The 20,107-nt window shown below is 37.0% G+C and overlaps 2 protein-coding genes across 4 annotated transcripts in view; one reads left to right on the forward strand and one right to left on the reverse strand.

Annotated features, from left to right (window-relative positions):
• The window catches only part of FAM210A (family with sequence similarity 210 member A), a 40,201-nt gene extending 33,026 nt beyond the window's left edge, over positions 1–7,175 (reverse strand). The window contains exon 1 of the mRNA XM_037167151.2: positions 6,951–7,175. The gene's annotated coding sequence lies outside the window, so the exon portion shown is untranslated. The remainder of the gene's footprint in view (positions 1–6,950) is intronic.
• Positions 7,176–7,293: 118 nt separating this feature from the next.
• RNMT (RNA guanine-7 methyltransferase) overlaps positions 7,294–20,107 on the forward strand; it is a 32,273-nt gene continuing 19,459 nt past the window's right edge. Inside the window, exons 1-5 of one of the 3 annotated variants that reach the window (XM_037167149.2) lie at positions 7,294–7,346; positions 9,797–10,255; positions 11,878–12,013; positions 16,256–16,381; positions 19,145–19,257. In XM_037167149.2, the coding sequence (XP_037023044.2) occupies positions 9,839–10,255; positions 11,878–12,013; positions 16,256–16,381; positions 19,145–19,257 (792 nt within the window). In that variant the 5' untranslated portion in view covers positions 7,294–7,346; positions 9,797–9,838. Of the gene's footprint in view, positions 7,347–7,434; positions 7,627–9,796; positions 10,256–11,877; positions 12,014–16,255; positions 16,382–19,144; positions 19,258–20,107 lie in introns of those variants that run through there. The other 2 variants (XR_008392289.1, XM_037167150.2) reach the window with 2 other exon arrangements.

Genomic DNA, 20,107 nt, shown 5'->3' on the forward strand with positions numbered 1-20,107 from the left:
AAGGTTAAATTCTACCCTCTAGTGAATCCCCAAGGAATTCCATTCATTTATTGATTTCATTCATTAATTTCCAGAGCAGCCTTAAAAGTAAAATGTATCACCTGTAAAGAAAATCAGTGATTTTTCCAAAATTACTACATAAATGTATCACCTTACACACAATGTTTGTATCTTTATCTTTTTCTAGAAATTCTAAGTTCTATAAGATAAGCCATGGTGATCTGCAATAGTAACACTGCTCCAGAATCCACATGATTCCACTTCTACCTTTTCAGCTCTGGCAGGTATCATTCCACTGCAACAGGAAGAATACAGCCTTTGCTCTCAGAAAGATCTGAGTTCCAATCTCTCCTGGCATTACTTTATATAGGTTTTTTTTCCTCATCCCTCAAAGTAGGGTTAATTAATTATATTTTTATAATATGGTATTTATGATGTGTAAATGAGATAGAGTATGTTAAGTATCTAGCACTTAGTATACTGTATCAATAGTTTGTTCTAATTTCCCTTCTTCCTCTTCTTACCTACTGACCTGGTCAAACCAAGCTCATATTCTTGCTTCATTTAAACTTTTGCCATTTTTTCCTTTTGGATAACCCATACAAAATCCCAGCTTCTTTAGCAATTCGCTGCACTGGTTGAGCCTTTGACTTTGAAATCATTCCATAACTTGAATCCTGAAACTACACTATCTCATTCTCTGTACCCTTTTTTACTTCCAGCCTCTACTCCCTTACTCTAGTTCCAGGAACCTGCCCTCCTTATATACCCCCCGCCCCACCCACTCTTTTTCCTTCAGATTTAATGGCCCCTCCTGGTTTCACTCTGAAGTCTTAACCCAGCCTAGATTCTACAATGAATAATTTGAATTACTACTTTGTCTTTTTCTGTAATACCAGCCTATAAAATCTAATCCTGAGCTACTCCAACCACTTGTTTCCATCTCCATAGCCAACAAAAACCATACAAGTGAGTAAGTACTCACATACTTTGATAGTATACCTACCACCTTTATCTTATAAAGGCTCTGAATTCTGCATGATGATCCACGATGGTTCCTGATCAGCTTCCTCTACCATTCCTCTGAATGGCTATTTATACCTTTCCCAACCTCCCCAAGCCTCTTACATTTACTTTTAGCTTATGATAAAATATAAAACACATCAGATCACGTCTCTCTTCTGTTTAAACTCTCCAATTACTCTTTAGAGTAAGGGTGTTTGACCTTACAATTATTCACAATGCCTTACATCATCTATTTCCTTACTCTTTCTGAATATATTCCCCACTGTCTTCTCTTTTTACTCACTCTGCTCTAGCCACACAAGCCCCTTGCAGCTCTTCCAACATGCTGAAAAGTTCCCTACTTTAACAATTGTGCACTAGTTGCTTAATTTCCTTTGCTTGGAAGTCTTTCCAAGTTGGCATGGCTAACCCATCTGCTTCATACAAGTCTTTGTTCAAATGACACCAGCTCTGTGAGGCCTAGTTTCATCATTCTTTTTAAAATTAGAATACTGCCCTGCCTGGTGTGGCTCAGTGGATTGAGTGCTGGTCTGCAAAATGACTGGTCACAGGTTTGATTCCCAGTCAGGGCACATGCCTCAGTTGCAGGCCTGGTACCCAGAGGGGGCACGGGAGAGGCAACTACACATTGATGTTTCTCTCCCTTTTTTTCTCCCTCCCCCTTTTTCTAAAAATAAATAAGTAAAATCTTAAAAAAATAAAATAGAATAAAATTGGAATACTGCTCCCAATCCTCCCCTCCCTTTTAGCTGTGACATCCCTATCTTCCTTATCTTGCTCTATTTGTTTCTTTTCATAGTACTTACCTTCTAACATCCCATATAAATTTATTGTGTTTACCAGTTATGGTCCCATAAAGACAGTTGTGGTTCTTTGTTTGTTTTTCCTGTTTTGTTCACTGCTGCATTCCAAGTGCCTAAAACAAAGGCTGGTTGGCACATCAGAGGCACTCAATAAATATTTATTTAATAAATAAATATTAGATAAAGCTAACCCCCTCTTCCCTTTAAAAATTAACCAAAGTTATGAGGGGTGAATTTTCTCAACTTCAACCTTCCCCCTTCCAGAGTTAACTGCATCCACATCCAGGCAGGAATCCATTAACTCCTTCCTCAGAATATAAACTGCTCCTATACTCAAAAGCCAGTCTTCCACCTGTATTTTGAGCTAACTTCTTCCTGTCTTTTCTAAGACTGCTCAGTCACATTTTCCTTGTATTTTTTTTACTGCTATTCTCTTTCTGTACTTCAACTACCCTCTCCTCTGGCTTCTTTCCTTCAGCATATTGATATGCCATTAAGAAAATAGACCTCTCTGTAATATTTGCCCAATTTCCAATTATCCTTGCTGCATTCTAGGATCCTCAGTTCAGTGCCAAACCTCCCACTATAATTTCTGACACACAGAGAAGAGCAATCATAGAACTCTTCATGGTTGCTGGGGCTCTCCTCACAAATTTACTTTCCAAAATCACAGTGAAAGGAGTGTTGTCTAGACTCTCTGAAGGTGGGTGAGCAGGTCTCAAATGATGAATCCACTTTACCATTCCATTCTCCCTAAGCCTTTGGATCCTTTTCTCTATAGTACGTCATGGCAGTTCAGGCATTTTAACTTCATTTAGCATGGGTCACCTTTTCGTCCACGTTTTAGCCTAACGACCAAAGTGTTAGAGCTCTTTCTAACCCCTCAAGTTAGAATGGTGAATCCAGAATCTCTGTTTAGTGGTCCTATATCAATAAATTCAACCTGATCCAACTTTATGTTCCTGCCACAATTATTCTACACTTTTAATGTCTATTTCCACACATATTCCCCAGATTCCTATTTGTGTAAATTTTTTTAAAAATCTGTTTTTTAAGACTGTGGCACAACTCTTCATGGGTCACATTTTGTAGCTGACCCTTAGGGGCCTGCTGGATTTGAGTCCAGTTATAGGTCTAGAACCAAGAAAGAGTAGTAGGAGTAGTTCTTGAGGAGAATTAGCAATATCTCTCAAAACAATCACCCCAGGAAAGACCATTACAAGTTAGTTATTCAGGATAAGCAGGGTTAACTTCCTTTTTTAAAAAAAGTTTTTTTAAGAGATTTTATTTATTTATTTTAAGAGGGAGGGTAAGGGAGGGAAAGGAGGAGAGAAATATCAATGTGTGGTTGCCTCTCCCACAACCCAGGCATGTGCCCTGAACTGGGAATCAAACCAGCAACCTTGCAGTTCTCAGGCCAGCACTCAATCTAGAGCCACACCAGCCAGGGCAACTGGGTTAATGCCTTCAAAAGGGTGGCAAAAAAGACTGATCAAAATTTAGGGGTTCATTATCCCATTCCAAATTTGAGGATCTCATTCCTTCCCAACCAATCCCCCTTACTTTAACAGCAGACATTCTGTTAGATTGGGAATTCATTCTGTACTGTAATTCAGCCACTCCGCAGGATGAGACTCTGGGGTTAGTTTTCAACAATCTCAGTTCTGCAGCAAGAGCAGAGAAGAGTTTCTTTAGAGCAGACACAGAAACGTTCAGGTCAATTATGAAGAGATTAATTGACCTGGGAATTTGAAGATGGAACTCATTCTTTTCTTTCCCCACTTTTTCCAGCACAGTTAGGAGCAGCGTCTCACTGCACTTGTTAATTTGACAAAAAAATGTTTTAAGTGGCCAAATGCATGATTATCTAGAACCCCGTGTCTTCTAAGTATTTAATCAGGAGTGTCCAATGGTGACGTTTTATGTATCTCTATTGCCACCTCACACCCTAGACTATAAGTGCTCTCTTTATCACTAAAAATAGCCATCAGTGCCTTTAAATCTAATCAGATTCGGGAACCAATTCCTCAAACACCATAACCAATTCAGATAACTCATTCTTAAGATTCTGTTCCTCTAGAACCACTCGAGGTACTAAAATTTGAATCAGATAGGGTTCTACAGAAATACAGAACCAATAAAAGAAAATATATAAGTATATTACCTACCTATATCTCTTTAGATAGATCTTTCTGTTAGATATCTATTATTAGATTATTTATCTCATAGATAGATACAGATTTATTTTAAGGAACTGGCTCACATACTTGTGGAACTAGCCACTCTGAAATATGTAGGTCTGACATGCAGGCTGGAAACAAAGGCAGAAATCAATGCTGCAGTCTTGAAGAAGAATGATTTCCTCTTGAAACACTCTGGTTTTAAATTTAGGCCTTCAATTGATTCCATAAGGTCCACCCACATTTTTAAGGGTAATCTCCTTTACTTAAAGTCAATTGATTTTAGATGTTAACCACACCTTGAAAATACCATCGCAGTAACACCTAGATTAGTGAATGATTAAATAACCAGGTACTATATAGCCTAGTTAACATATGAGTCACTACACATAAAAAATAGAGATTTCTCAACCAAGTCTTACTTTCAACTACAGAAAAAAACCTTTTAAACTGGAATATCTTATGTGCTTCAATAAGGCAGTAAAATTTTAGTAGGGACACTTGAGAGTGGACTGAAGGGATAGTCCTTCCTCCCAGATGTTTTGGAAAAACAACTTTTTGGTAAACCACCTGTATTTCCTACCTGTAAGAACATCATTTTAGGGAGCTGTAACATTGTATCTAGGTTTTAAAAACAATGTTTATGTTTCAAAAGTGTGATCTTCAACTCTACACCAGAAATCACACTTTAAAATGGCAAATCATTTTGAGAACTAATGACTGAAAAAAGAAGGACGGTATCTATTGGATCTGTTGCTTGTCCTTAATCTGACCAGAAAATTTATAAATTGCTACTTCATTTTCTTTCGCTGACAAAGTATAATCCAAACCAGGTGGCGTGAGTGGGTGAATAATGGGCCAAATAATCAAAACAGCACATAAAGAAATTTTATCTGTCCTTTAAAAAAATCTACTTTTAAAAACCTTTCTTGGCAATTCATTTATTCAATAAACACTGCTATGTGCCAGGCACTGTTCAAAGCACCTGGTTAAGTCCCTGAACAAAATGATGATCCTCTCTTGGTGGATCTCACATTCTAGCAAGATACCCTTACCCAACTATTTTTCTCTAATGATCCAAGCATTAAGAAGTTATCGAAACATTTTCTGAAAATCTACTATGTATCAGATAGTGGAAAGCCAAACTTCTAGTCATGAGTTTGGCTTTCTAGCAGGCACTGTTTCATTATTATCACAGAGTTTGGTTTCTGGAGCTAGACCACCTGGGACCAAATCCTAGTTTTACTAATTCCCGGATGCACAACCTTGGCCAAGTTATTTAACCTTCATCTGTAACACAAAAATAATCGCAACAACTATCCCACTAAATTATGTAAGAGTTAAATGAGTTCAAATGTGTAAAGCACTTAATCTTGCACAGGGAGGGTACTACAATATTAATTATTTTAATTTTAATTCAATTTCCAGAAAACCAGATATTACACATGTAATAATGGGAAAAATAACATGAACAGCAATTTTAGAACATTTTTACCTGGTCCAGACGTTTCCCTCTCCACTAATAACTACTTTCAAGAGTTGTATTCTCAACTGAATTTACATGACTTACAGTTAAGTTTTATAAAAACTACAAAATGTGAGCTCCCTACATCTCACATGAAGCAATTCATGATGGAGTTTGTATAAACACATAGTAAGAGGCTTTTAATCTAATATAAAATTTCTTTAAAAATCGAAATTAGACTCATTTTCCCTCAAGTTACAACTGCAATTATCTCAAGAAACTTTCGCATCAGAATCAGCAAATAGGACCATGTAATTGCTGGATGGATTATGTAATATCTAATGCCTGGATGTGTAAATAGTATGTTCAGTCTCTAAGACCTATATGTTTGCAGTCAATATACATGAACCGAAGTCAATTCCCAACCTAGCTCACAGAATCTAGTAAAACTACAAGGACAATCATCTAAAATGGATGGCTCAACTTCATTTGTTAAAAATAGACCTCATTCATTCTTGGTTCAAAGTTTATAAAGGGCCAACAATCTCAGAAGGTTAATGGCCACTATTTGGAAGTTGAGTGGAGTATTTAAGTACATGCTGCAAATGTTGCCTTCCCCAAAGCAAAGGCTACTCACTAATATAACTGCCCCAGCTGACAAGTAGGCAGGCTAGTAAAACACATCTTTAAAACTGCTTTTAAAAGGACCAATTTAAGATGGATGATAAAATGTGACCACGTTTTCACACTTTTAACGTGGGGAGGTGCTGAGGCGCAACACAAAGTCACAACTAGTCTACAGGTATGGTTTTGACCCCAATCTCAGTTGAAAGCCCTCACCTATGGAACTTTTCCGTTTCAATACTGTAGGTGCCTTTGACTCTCCAGTGGAAATTTGAGGGACAGGCAAAGAAAGTGTTATCTCCCTCAGCCACCCCATCAAAGTCCAGACAACAAAGAATACTACACTATGAGACTTTTCTCAAGGATAGGTTTGGTCGGCCTTTTTCTCCCAAATCTGAGAGCTTAGACAGGCCTCCTCGGAGGGAGGTGTGGCACGTCTTCCCAAACAAGGCGTTAGGGAATAATCTGCCAGTCCCTAAGGAAAAGAAACAAATTGCTCATTCTTAAGACAGCTCCGAGGACGGGGATACCCAGGCTCTTGCTCAGCAGGATTGTGAAGAAGGGAAGAACAGGGGTTGGAGGGTTACAGAGCAGACAGCTGAAAAAGTCCCAAAGGCAGGACTGATCCTGACACTGGCCCGAGAGAGAAGGGAGGGGGGTGATCTCTTTCGGCCGCTGGGGTGGTGAGCAGGCAACTGTGGACGACCCCTGCCCCACAGGCGGATCTCTGACACAGCCCGAGGAGCAGTGCAAGCCGGGTTCGCGCCCCGGGTCTGGTCCCCAGTACGCACCAGAATGAAGGTGCCCTCTCCACCCCTCCCGCTGCCCTTAAAGGTCTCGGGCCCAGGCTACCTCTTAGGACGTTGAAACCGCTGCCGCGTCCCACCGCAGAGGCCAGACGACAGCTTCTCAGATGCCACCACGGTGTCACTCAACAAAGTGACCTGGCTGAACGTAGGTCAGGATACCGGAACGCACACGGCTCCAGTGGACGCCAGCTTTCCCACCACCCCCTAACCGCGCCCACTGGCAACGTGCTTGACACCGTGTGGGCCTCTGTGCTACTCCCTCAGCACGCCGCCGCGCGCAGCACTGCGGGACTCGTAGTTTCGGTGCGAAGGTTTCGCGACGCTCCATTCACCGCCCTGAGCGGAGTCACGTGCCCGCGCACTCTCCGGAAATGGGTTAACAGCAGTTGGGGGAAGGCGCCGGGTGCTTCCGCAAACAGAACGAAGGGTTTCCGTTCCGGTAAGTGTGGAGGCTGGAACTCCGGCCTTCCCTTTCATTTTATTTGGATCCTCCGCCGCCATCCAGGTGGAAGGCGAGTCCTGACACGAGTTCGTTTTGTGTTACCACTGTGCCTTCAACATCCTTTGTGAGGTGTTTATTGTGCCTTCAGTGCGAAGCAAAATGGGCAGTACTTGGAGTCAGCGGGATCTAGTGCTCCTCCAGAGATAGCGAGTCCTGGTCTGGAAAAGCTTGAGAGCTGTGTTTGAACCGTACTTTAGGGCCCCGCGGTGAGGACGAGGTAGGGAGGGGATGTCATATGTGAAGGAGCGTTTGTGTGTGTTGAGCGGCGTTTTAGAAACCTGAGCCGAAGGTTTGGTTCTGAGTAGGCCGTGACAACGACGGAAAAGGGTGAACTTCACTGAAAAATTATCGCCTTGTCGCGTCTTCCTGGGCCCACTAGTTGACCTAGTCTAACTGCCGGGTCGGGAAGGAGAGCTTTTGAGTTGACCTTTAGCCCAGTGGTCCTAGCGCTCAGCTTGGTTCTCTGAGCAACTGAAATGAATGAGAGGGCTTGCCTGAGAGGTAACTGGAAAGGCAGATGGAAATGTCTATTTGGTTATTTATTGCACATCCAACTAGATGTCAGTTGACTCTTCCCTAAGCGCCTTCCTCCAGAATTCTGAAGGATCCTCTTGCGTTTGGAATTGATTCATCATTCCACTCTGGCTCTCAGTTTCAAACATTCTTACCCAATTCTGTTGTCGGTTGGAGTTCTTTGTGATTTATTATGTCCGCATTGATTGTTTTTATGACATTTCGTCTGTAGAAATAGAGTTACCTACATAAAGAAAATTCACACCTATTTCCAATACTAATTTCAGGTGTTAGTTACAGCTGAAAATGATAAATCACATTGGTTCATTTTAATTTAAATCCTATTTCCGTTCTTCTTTAGGAGATAAATGACCGAGAAGATAAGGACTTGATAATTTGGAAACCACTTTTACTAGATAATCATTTTAAGTAGCCATTCTGCAAATTACTTTTTTTGAGTGATGGCATTTCAGCTCCTATTTTGGATGTCTTAGTATTTTGTTAACTCAAACCTTGAATAGCGAACGTTCCATACCCCTTGAAACTTGCCAATTTATAATGACTTCTTGTTATCCATTCATTCCCTCAAGCAACTTTATTTCTTATTAGTACTCCCATATTAGCATATTCAGAAATTTCTTAACTCAAAAGACTCTCCCCCTCCCCTTCATAACTTTCAGGCTCTGAATTTACTGAAAGTCACTGATTTTTGGACTTCTGCTTTCCCTTTTCCATATATTTTGAGTAATACAGGCTAACATTTTAATAATGGTATATAAGCTGTAAGCTTCTTGAATACTAATTCACACAGTACCTCATAGAGCTCCTCTGTAGTAGGACTTCAGTAAATTCATTGACTGACAATAAATACATCACTATAACAATTCCTGTCCAGGCGACAGTTCACTTATTTCCCTCCCAGTCCCATTAGGCCTAAGAACATTTGAAAGGGATGTAATGTTTATTTAATTGCAGACTGAGTTGAAACTTCTTGTCCAAAGCCACTCCTTTTACTTTCAACCTAATTCGGATACCTGTCACAAAATAGGGATTTCAGAAGTTGACTGTAAATTCCCACACTTTTCTTGTTCTTGATGCTGTTAGTGCCTTTGTTTTTTTTCTCCAGTGTCTTGGCCAAAAACAATAACAACAACAACAACAAAAACCCTACCAGTACCACTCATAAGTAGTTTAGTCCAAAGAATTTAAGGATTTATGTCGTAACAACTTTATTTTTAAAATATTACAAAAACTGAAAGAAAAAATAATGTTTGTGTTTAATTCTCAGTTAACCACGAGTCTTTACTAATGAAATGTGTACACCTTTTGGGTATTGTACAACTTCTCTAGCCTTGAAATAAGATTCAGCGTCACAAATTTCATTTCTTCGTTTCCTATTTAACTGATTTTCTTCTGTGCCACAAAAACCTCAGCTTCACAAAGTTATGAAGTCATTAAATGATGTAGTGCAGTGTATTTAGCTGAAGGTGTGAAGCCATATATGGATATCTTCCAGATATCCAATATCACTGTGCTTCCCTTAAAAGTTTAAAATAATTCTGCTGTGCCTATAATTTGGGAACCAAGACTATAAGAGTAAGTATCAGAATAGAAAAGGAATTTGTATGCCCCAACTTCATTTGTCAGTTTTAATGCCAATAGTGACTATTATGGGTAAGATTATAGAAGTGTTTGGGGATTGTAATTAGCACTGTCATATTGGCCTATTCATAAAATCGCATTAATTTAAATTAACATTGTTTTTATGAGATTTAAAAAAAAATTCCTAATTGATCACTGAAATTAAATGGTTAGCTTCTGGTTTAAATTGTTTTAAAGTGTTTATAAGTAAAATCAAATTTCTGCCATTTCAGTGTTAGTTTATGAAGTTTTACTATCTGTTGAAATAATCAAAAATGGATAATTTTGCAAAAGCAGAGGAATGTGAAAAGATCTCTCTTGAAGAAACAAAAACATCAATAGATTCAGAAACAGAGTCTTCATTCAGTATTAATGAAAACACAGCCCCTCCTGGGTCTAGGCTTTTTGAGAAGACGCCTACCTATGGGCAAGTAGACACACCGAAAAAGAGAAAAATGGAGTTTGCAGATGATGTTGTAAAAGAGAGTTCCAGTCGTGGGGAAGATATTCCATCTAAGAAAAGAGTTGATGCTGAAATTGTCCCAGAGGACAAAGGTTCTGGTGATGATGAAGGCATTTCAAGGAAAAGAAGACTGGAAACTGATGATTTTCCAAAAGATGAACCTTCTCCTGGAGATAGCAGTCAGAAAAAGAGAAAAATAGAACTTGAGGATGTTCCTGAAAAACAAAGAGTATGTCCATCATATTTTTCTTTATTTGTAAAATTGAATGTCAAATTGAAATGTGGAGCAGCTGTGAATCCTGGTTTTTATGTAATTGTAATAATTTCAGAATGTTCTTTTTTATTGTGTTAAGATAGCGTAAGCTTTTAACTCTTGTACTTTAATTGTTTTTTTTTAGTTGAAACTTCCAATGAGATCATTTTTTTCAAATAATCTATGTTTGTTTTTAATATTATTTTTACAGATTTTTATTTATCTATCTTTAGAGGGGAAGAGAAGAGAGGGAGAGAAATATCAATGTATGGTTGCCTTTTGTGTGTCCCCTGCTGGGAACTGGCTTGCAACTCAGGCATGTGCCCTGACTGGGAATCGAACCTTAACCCTCTGGTTTGAAGCCTGCACTCAATCTACTGAGCTATACCAGCCAGGGCTAATGAGAGATCCTTTTTATGTTGTCAGAAGTCTCACTTGACCAGAAAATTTAAATCGAGTTTTTATAGTTTGCTTTTTCTTGACGTTTTAAAAAAGACAAGAGTATGAGGTCCAGATGATTTACTTTTTCTCATTTTATTAGGTGTTTATCTCTTTTTTGTATCTGAAGTAGTTGAGATTACCACTTAAAATGATAAAATTTCAAAATCATATCCAGCTTTACATTCCTTTTCTAATGTAGTTCCTTCAACCATATTGTTTCAACTTCTTATTTAGGTAATTACATACAGTTTTAGTTAAGTGGATGCAAAAACCTGGTATTTAGCAGGGATACTATAGGGCAGGGAGTAGCAGGTCATTTTCTTCTGGGAGTATAATATTGTGAAGGAATCTGAGGCAGAATCTGGGTCTGGAGGGAAAGAGAACTTCAATAAATGAGTAAAATTCTGCCATCAGCCAGTGAAGAGGAAAAACACAGGCTAAGCATTTGTCATTAGTGCTCTGGAGAGTGAATCCTTGTAACAGAGAGAAGTTTGTATTATAAACATAGTTTCAAACTTTTACTAGCAACAGAACCCTCTTCTCAAGTGAAAATCTTAAACCTCATGTGTAAAATAGGTAAAAGATGAACCACTTTGGTTGAACAGGGAAGTATGGGGATCTGAAACCCTTCATCTATCGTGGGATTTTTGCAGAATGCTTAGGACCTTAAGTAGGGAGCATAAATTGAAAATGCTGAATTAGATTAATAGCAAATAGTAGTGGGAATCACTGACACTGAATATAGCCAATTGAGTTCTAAACCCTTGGTGTGTATGATCTCATTTAACAGTCAACTATTTTATAAATAGTTCCTATTTTATTTTCTTGTAGGAACCTTCCCTGACTGGCATTTATTGAGTTGAATAAATCAGAACTGGAAGAGTACTTATTTTATTAAAACTTTGATAGAAAAATTATACAGACAAAAGACCAAGATGAAAATTTGAAACCTAGAGATGTTTTTAAAAATAGGGAGTGGGAGAAACAAGTCTTATGTCTGATTATAATTAGTGGGATTTCTGTAGTTAATGCCTTTATTTAATGGAATTTATCAATTTCAGTAGCATTTTATCCTTGTATAGGTCATATGCTGTTTTAGGTTTATTTTTTGCCGTGTTCTAATTCTTAATTTTTTTTTTCAATTGTCTTATTTTCAGAATTTAGAAGAAGGACACAGCTCAACAGTGGCTGCTCACTACAATGAACTTCAGGAAGTTGGTTTGGAGAAGCGTAGCCAAAGTCGTATTTTTTACCTAAGAAACTTTAATAATTGGATGAAAAGCGTCCTCATTGGTATGATTGTTTTGTTTTATACTTTGGAATTTTGTATTTTAGCTAATGTCTCATTTTTTCCCCCTTGAATGGTTAATCATACACCAAATTTCTAGATCTTTAAGTCCTGTTCATTTAATTGTCAAATCTTGGCTTTGTAAAACGGAAGCCAAAACTAAAACTAAGCCTTTGAGATAAATCTTTTTATATCCACTTTTGGTTAACTCTATAAGGTGTTAATGAGTTTTTAATGGATATTAACTTGAAAACTTAACAAGGCTTTCAAAAAGTAGTGTGTTCCTTTTTATGTGGAATTAATGCTATTAAGTAATTATTCTATTTTACTCTCATAATTATGGAGCAATAACATTGTTGGATTAAACATACAGGTTCCATTAAATCAAGGAAATTGGCAGTATCATGATTTTTTTATTTTGAGGCATTTAATGAGTTGGTAAAGATCATATTTTTGTTGATTACTCATTAAACTTATTTTTTTCTTTGTGTTTGAGAGAAAATAAAGTTTACATTGAGGATTAATGAAGATATTCAACTTTTTAGATCCAGCATTTTATCTATGGAAACTCACCTTTCATATTAAAATGGAAGTCAGTGGAAAAAAATGTGATTCAGGATATATTTATTGCTTCGTATATCTACTACATCAAATAGACTATTACTTGAGTTTAGAATTTTAAAAAGCCAGTGTATTTTGGTTTTTTACAGTAAGGTTTTTTCTTTTTGTTTTTATAAAGCCAATCTCAGGAAGAGTGAAAGTGCTTTCTTGATTATACAGGGGAAAAAGTGCTAATTATAGATATTTTCTTCTAAGTTTAATGATAATCTATTTTTAAAGATAGATCAGACATTCTGAGATATATTAGGAGTGAAAATTAATCTTATTTTTCAGATACAAGTTGATGTTTTCTATCTTATTTTTGTTTTTAATCATAATTTATTACAAAAATATGACTTATTTGACTCTGCTATTGTCAGCTGGGGTAATTAAGTGGTAAATAATATGTCATTCATAGTCTATACTTTTAAGATAATCTTTGGATATTGGTACTAATTTTTTCTCTTATGCAAATCCAATGATGATTACTTATTATTGGGTATTTTTTAATGATGTGTATTTATTCATGAAAAGACTTAAGTCAGACTAGTAAAAATTTATCTCAGCATATTCATGACATTTTCCTTCTTCAGCTATTCCAGCAACTCTCTCAATGGATGCTTTGCCATCTGCATCTATGTATCTTTCTAGTCCTAATGCAATCTTGTGGTCTATGCCAAGCTCCCTGTGCCTTTTCCCTTTTTCTTCTCAGAATCCATTCTTTGTCATTCTTTTCTTTTTCTTGCTGGTGCTTATAGCTTAGTAAATAGTTGACTGCCATTCATTGAATGTGGTGATGATATTGTTGAATAATGTTGCATCATGATTTTCTTCTCATTAGTTTTACTGTATAGAAATAAAGAGATTTTATAGTTGTTTTTCACTCTTTTTTTTTCAAATCAAAATATTTATTTTTTTAAAATTTTTTATTGATTATGCTGTTACAGTTGTTGTATTCCCCCCTTCATTCCCCTCCACCCTACCCCCCCATCCCCACCATTACCCCCCTTTAGTTTATGACCATGTGTCTCAAGTTCTTTAGATTCTATATTTCCCATGCTATTCTTGCCCCCCCATCTATTTTCTATCTACTATCTATGCTACTTATTTTCTGTACCTTCTCCCCCCTTCTCCTCCTCCCACTCCCCTGTTGCTAACCCTCCTTGAGATCTTCATTTCTGTTTCCACTCCTGATCTAGCTGTCCTCTTAGTTTGCTTTTGTTTTAGGTGTGGTTGTTAATAACTGTGAGTTTGTTGTCCTTTCACTGTTCATGTTTCTTTAACTTCTTTTTCTTCGATAAGTCCCTTTAACATTTCATATAATAAGGGCTTGGTGATGATGAACTCCTTGAATTTGATCTTATCTGAGAAGCACTTTATATACTGTCCTTCCATTCTAAATGAAAGTTTTGCTGGATAGAGCAATCTTGGTTGTAGGTCTTTGGTTTTCATGACTTGGAATACCTCTTTCCAGCCCCTTCTTGCCTGTAAGGTCTCTTTTGAGAAATCCGCTGACAGTCTGATGGGGACTCCTTTGTAGGTGACTGTCCCCCTTATCTCTTGCTGCTTCTAGGATTCTCTCCTTCATTTTAATTTTGGCTAATGTAATGATGATGTGCCTTGGTGTGTTCCTTCTTGGGTCCAACTTCTTTGGGACTCTTTGAGCTTCCTGGATTTCTTGGAAGTCTATTTCCTTTGCCAGATTGGGGAAATTCTCCTGTATTATTTGTTCAAATAATTTTTCCACTGGTGGCTGTGCCTTTCCCCCTTCTGGTACCCCTATAATTCGGATGTTGGAGCGTTTAAAGATGTCCTGGAGGTTCCTAAGACTCTCCTCATTTCTTTGAATTCTTGCTTCTTGACTCTTTTCTGTTTGGCCATTATTTGCTTTCTTCTGGTCCACTCCATTGATTTGAGTCCCAGTTTCCTTTTCATTGCTATTGGTGTCCTGTGCAATTCCATTCATTTCAATTAGTTTCGCCTTCATATATTTGTCTAATTTGTGGCTATAATCAACCAGTTCTGTGAGGATCCTGATGACCAGTGTTTTAAACTGTGCGTCTGAGAGTTTTGCTATTTCTTCATCACTTAGATCTATGGGCTCTAGGGCTTTGGGATCTTGCGACATTTTTGGTCTGTTCTGGCCCTTTAAGTGTGAGAAGTGGTGCCTTGGACTCCCAGGTCGCTGGGTTGTGACGCTGTATGTGGGGGCGTGGCCAGAGCAGGGAGATGGCAACGCCCTCTGCCACTTCTCACAGCTGGGTGCGGAGGAGCAGTGCCTTAGGTGGTTCACCTGGGCCGGGCCACTCAGAGTCGCTGGGTTATGAAGCTGTATGTGGAGGTGGGGTCAGAGCAGGGAAATGGCAGCGCCCTCCCTGCCACTGGCCACGCTCGCTTGTCTGTCCGCGCACAAATGTGCGACCACGGTCAACCCGCAGCCCTGCTCCCTCGCTGTTTCCCTGCGGTTGCTCGCTGGGTTGCTCACTAAGTCCAACCCTGGGCCTGGATTCCCTGTGCCTGAGTCCATCTGACCGAGTTTTCCCGTGCAACCCTTCTCCACCAGCTGCTGGTTTCGCCCCTTACCAGTCAGACTGAAGAATTTGTTGTTAACAGACTTCCGAAAAGTTCAATTTTCTGTGTTCTGGATGTGTTTTCTGTTGCTAATATTTAGTTGTCTCTTAACTTGGTTGTGTGAGAAGGCACAGCATATCTACCTATGCCTCCATCTTGGCGGAAGTCCCTTCACTCTTTCAATATTATTTTTATGCTGTTTTCTTAAGATTCATAGCAGAAAGTTAAATATAGAATACTTGCACTTATATTAAAATTACTTTAAGATCATATAGACAGTGAAAGGCAGAACCATTTATACAGAATATTCTAGCAATCTTTTGATAATATACACATGAAATAGAAAGTGTTAAACTCAGAGTGACAAAGACAGGAAGAGCAGACTTAGGATACAGTAGTATACAAAGTTTTAGAATTGCTGAATACATCAATCATTTAAGAATATTAAGATGCCTGTAACTGATATTTGAAGCATTTGGTTATTGATATATGGGGATCTACTAATATTATTTGTTGGCTACTAATGTGAATTGGTAGATCGGGATGGAAGATTCCATTTTTTACTTCAGAATGTTTTAAGAATTCTGATGATAGTAAAATTAAGAGGTGTGTATAATTTTCGACTACTTGTATTTTTTTTCTTGGTGGTAAGCCTGACACCTTTATGATAATCAAGCACTTATTCCATAATTATTCTGATTAACATAGGTATATAATAAGCTAAATACTTAGCTTTGGAAAGAGAAAACTATGAAGGATTAATTGAATCTTCTTGTATTACTAGAATTTAAAATGTCAGCTATTTAATGTTGAATCAGGTTCTGAAAGTAGCCTTCAAAAACCTGCCTTAACTTTCTAAAGTCAGATATATGCTTTTTCATCTTTAATGTTAGAGAATCAAATTAATTAACTATTAGTCATATTTTGTGATATTTACCAAAAGTTATGAATTATGTAAGTGAAAATATAATAATTAGTATTACATGTCAGGCAGAAGTTAATAGGTTATTAGGGGGAACAGTTTATGCTTTATTAAGAATGGAGATCTTTTATTATGACTTATTTCTCTGTTTTAGGGGAATTTTTAGAAAAGTTACGACAGAAAAAAAAACGTGACATTACTGTTTTGGACCTGGGATGTGGTAAAGGTGGAGATTTACTTAAGTGGAAAAAAGGAAGAATTAACAAGCTAGTTTGTACTGGTAAGCTAAATAATGGTGTGGAAAAGAGTAATTTGTGTTCAGTCAGGGAAATGGAAAATAAGATCTTGTTACCTAAATGATACTAAAATATTTTGTTATTTGGGGGCTCAGCATTAGATGAGTGTTTTTAAAAATGAGATATGAGACTTTATTAATGGTGTTATAGTATGGATTAGCCTAGAATAACTCATCCTTTCTAAAAGGAAGGAAGCAATCAAAGATGATTCGAGCTGCCATGTCTAAAATACAAACTTGAAAGGATAAGACAGTTTTCTTATCAGAAAGAATTGTTATTACAGTGAATTGAAAGTCATCAAATGAATGGGAAAAAAACTTATTGTTTATCCTTAGAGGTTGCTACAAAACTTAACTCATTATTCTGAAATTCATAAATTAAGTGGGGAGGCACAGATTGAGTATTTTATCTTCCCTACCCTATATGAACCATATTTCAAGGTAACCAAAAGGTTGAAAAGGGGAATTCCTCTTCATTGAAAAATCATAATGGATAAATGCAGGAGGAATGATGAAAATCACGATTTTTTTTAGCCTGGTGAAATAATAGATCTGAGCAACAATCATAGGCAGCTATTGGGTGAAGTTGAAAGGAACTTAACCTAATGAATCAAGCATATGAACCCACTGGTCAGTCTTACACTAAAGTGGAACAAACAGACATCATGTGCTTCCTAATGGGATGAATAATAGGAAGTGCACAGCACCACCTATGACGTATTGCCTAAATGGAAACTTCTCAAAGTTTTTGCTTTTATGACCACTCTGTCCTCTTAAAAATGATTGAGAACTCCAGAAAGCTTTTGTATATGTGGTTATATATATTGATTATAGGAATTAAAACACAATTTTAGAAATATTTTAATCCATTAAGAAATAAAATTTAGTGAAAAAACTGGCATTCTAAAAATGTTTTTGCAAATCCTTTTAGATTCTGGAATAATAGGGACAACTGAATTCTCACTTAGTATGTTATGGTTTGTTATTTTGTTGGATAAGTAGTTGTTAAACGAATGAGTATTTTAATAGTCATTTCAGATAATTGAGGATATTCATCTTTGGTAGTACATCAGAATTTTACAAGTAAGAAGTTCCTTAAAGATCCACAGTGTAGAATCTAAAACCACATATTGATGAACTTTCATAATGTTACATTTAATTCCATTTGTCTGTCTTGCACTTTGAATGGCTCTTGCCCCATGAGATTTTGTAATACTTGGAAAATAATGTTCACTAAAACAGTGCAGATCTTCTCTGTATTGACATCAAGAAATCACATTTGTTTAATATCACTACCATCCAGAGAAGTAGGGGCAAGATGCCCAGTCCAAGGTGGTAGATGTAAGTTTTTCAGAATTGTAATTTTCACTTGAAAGCTCAAATTTTATTGTTGATAAGAAATATGTTCAGTCTGGCCAGTGTGGTTCAGTTAACTGGAGCATTGTCCCATAACCAAAGGGTTGTGGGTTCAATTCCCAGCCAGGGCATATACCTGGGTTGCAAGTTTGGTCCCTGGTCCTGGCACGTGCATCCCTGGTCCAGGCACAGAAAACTGCTGATTAATGATTCTCCCTCACATCAATGTTTCTCTTACACCCACTCCTTCTAAAAGCAATAAAAAAATGTCTACAGAGGAGGATTAAAAAAAATTTGTTGCCCTGGCTGGTGTAGCTCAGTGGATTGAGCACGGGCCTGCGAACCAGACAATCGCGGTTCGATTCCCAGTCAGGGCACATACCGGGGTTGCAGGCCGGTTCCCTGCAGGCCAATTCCCAGCAGGGGATGCATGAAAGGCAACCATACATTGATGTTTCTCTCCCTCTCTCCTTCCCTTCCCCTCTAAAGATAAATAAATAAAATCTAAAAAAAAAAAAAAATTTGTTTACTATTTTTCCTGAAGTGATAGGTTCACTCTTTATTTTCAGGAGAATGTCTGCCACATCGCTCGGTCTGAATAACCACTTTGTTTGTCAGTGGTTCTTTCAAGTGAAAAGAATTTTCTATGAAAAAAGGGGCTAGTACAGCTCACAGTGCAGTCACACCAGTCCTGTTCAAACTTTTTTTTAATAACAGAAATTTTTTGTTACTTTCCATTTCATCACAGAGAATGTTAAAAAGATGTGTTCAAGAGCCAGAAGTAAGAGGAACAAGTAAGGAACAGGTTTTAATAAACTGAATTTTATTAATTCAGTTTTGCCGTGCAATCAAGGATATTCTTAAATGAAACTAGTTTCTTTTTTTAATGCTAGTTTTACAGTGGTGAAGAATATATATAAGTATTACCAGTAGCACTTGGTGCTACTACCTTGTGTATTCATGATCAGATGCCAACATTTTACACACTTGCTTTTGCTCCATCAGTGCAAAAGGGACAAATAACATTTTATTATGAAGATATATAGTTGATATTTCCAAAACTGGACATAACAGTGTTAGGTTTTATAATTCAAATGATAAACTTTTAACTTTGAATAGATGTTTAAAAATCATGGTAGGATCTTTCTGTTATAGCTACCTATATTTAGAAAACTTCTAATGTCTTTTGAAAAATAATGGGACATTTATATTGTAACAAAGACTTCTCTCTCTCTTTTTTAAGGAAATAGAAGTTTTTGCTTATACTAAGGCTAGCTAGATTTCATGGGAAAGTTTATCCACTGAGAGTAATATCTAGATTTGTGCCATCTTTGCTTTTTGTTATCTCTATGCGTCTTTGTTGACAGTTACTATCACTCCTTCCCCTTCCAGATATTGCTGATGTTTCTGTCAAACAGTGTCAGCAGCGGTATGAGGACATGAAAAATCGTCGTGATAATGAACATATTTTCAGTGCCGAATTTATAACTGCTGATTGCTCAAAGGTACATGGTTTTTAAAATTTGTAAATGTATTTTTTATGTATTCACTCTGGATAAACTTTTAAATCAGCTTTTCTTAAAAACATACTTGAAACATTAAAAATCTTAATGAGTTTTCAGTTTCAACTAGAAATTCTGTTATGATAAAACTTTTTTAATGATCTACTACGTCTGAAAATTTTTTGCTTTTGATAATTTGAACTTAGAAGTCATGTGTTGCTTTTCCATTTGAACAAGATTTTTCCTGTGTTTTGAAATAGAACTAAATTTATGTTTTTTTTCACTTTGCAATTTATCAGTGTAGTTTCCCACCATATTATAGTCTGTTTTTTTTAACTTCTCTCTGTTTCTGAAACAACTATCAAATTTAGAAGTACGAGAGACACTCGAATGGTGAAAGTCTCACCTTGAACTGTATGTTTTGTCTGACTTGTTAGCTCTTTAAGCTATTAGAGATCCTACATGTGCTGTTAGCAGTTATGAAAGGGAAAGTGGTAATATGCTGCTGTAATGTTGGAAACCTTTAAAAAGGCTAGTATATTTTTTTGAAATGTCCATAAGTCCAAATTTTTATCCAAGTTACTTTTCAGTGTCATTTTACTTAGCTTTCAAGTAAAGCCAGATAAAAGGATCTGCTCCTTTAAATGTCATATTTGGTTGATACATTTTAATATGATTTCAAAATTTGTAGTTTTTAAAAATTATAAAAATAGGAATCAAATTCTGTCAAACAAGAAGGAAAGAATGATTTCATTATGACCTTTGTTATACATGAGAAAAAGTATAGGTTAGTTGGAGGGCATGTCTACTTTTATTTTAAGGATTCTAATTCGAGAAATTAATTTACTAAAAG

Source organism: Artibeus jamaicensis, unplaced genomic scaffold (genome assembly GCF_021234435.1).
Source record: "Artibeus jamaicensis isolate MK-2021 breed Jamaican fruit bat unplaced genomic scaffold, CSHL_Jam_final contig_511, whole genome shotgun sequence".
In the NCBI taxonomy this organism is placed as follows: Eukaryota; Metazoa; Chordata; class Mammalia; order Chiroptera; family Phyllostomidae; genus Artibeus; species Artibeus jamaicensis.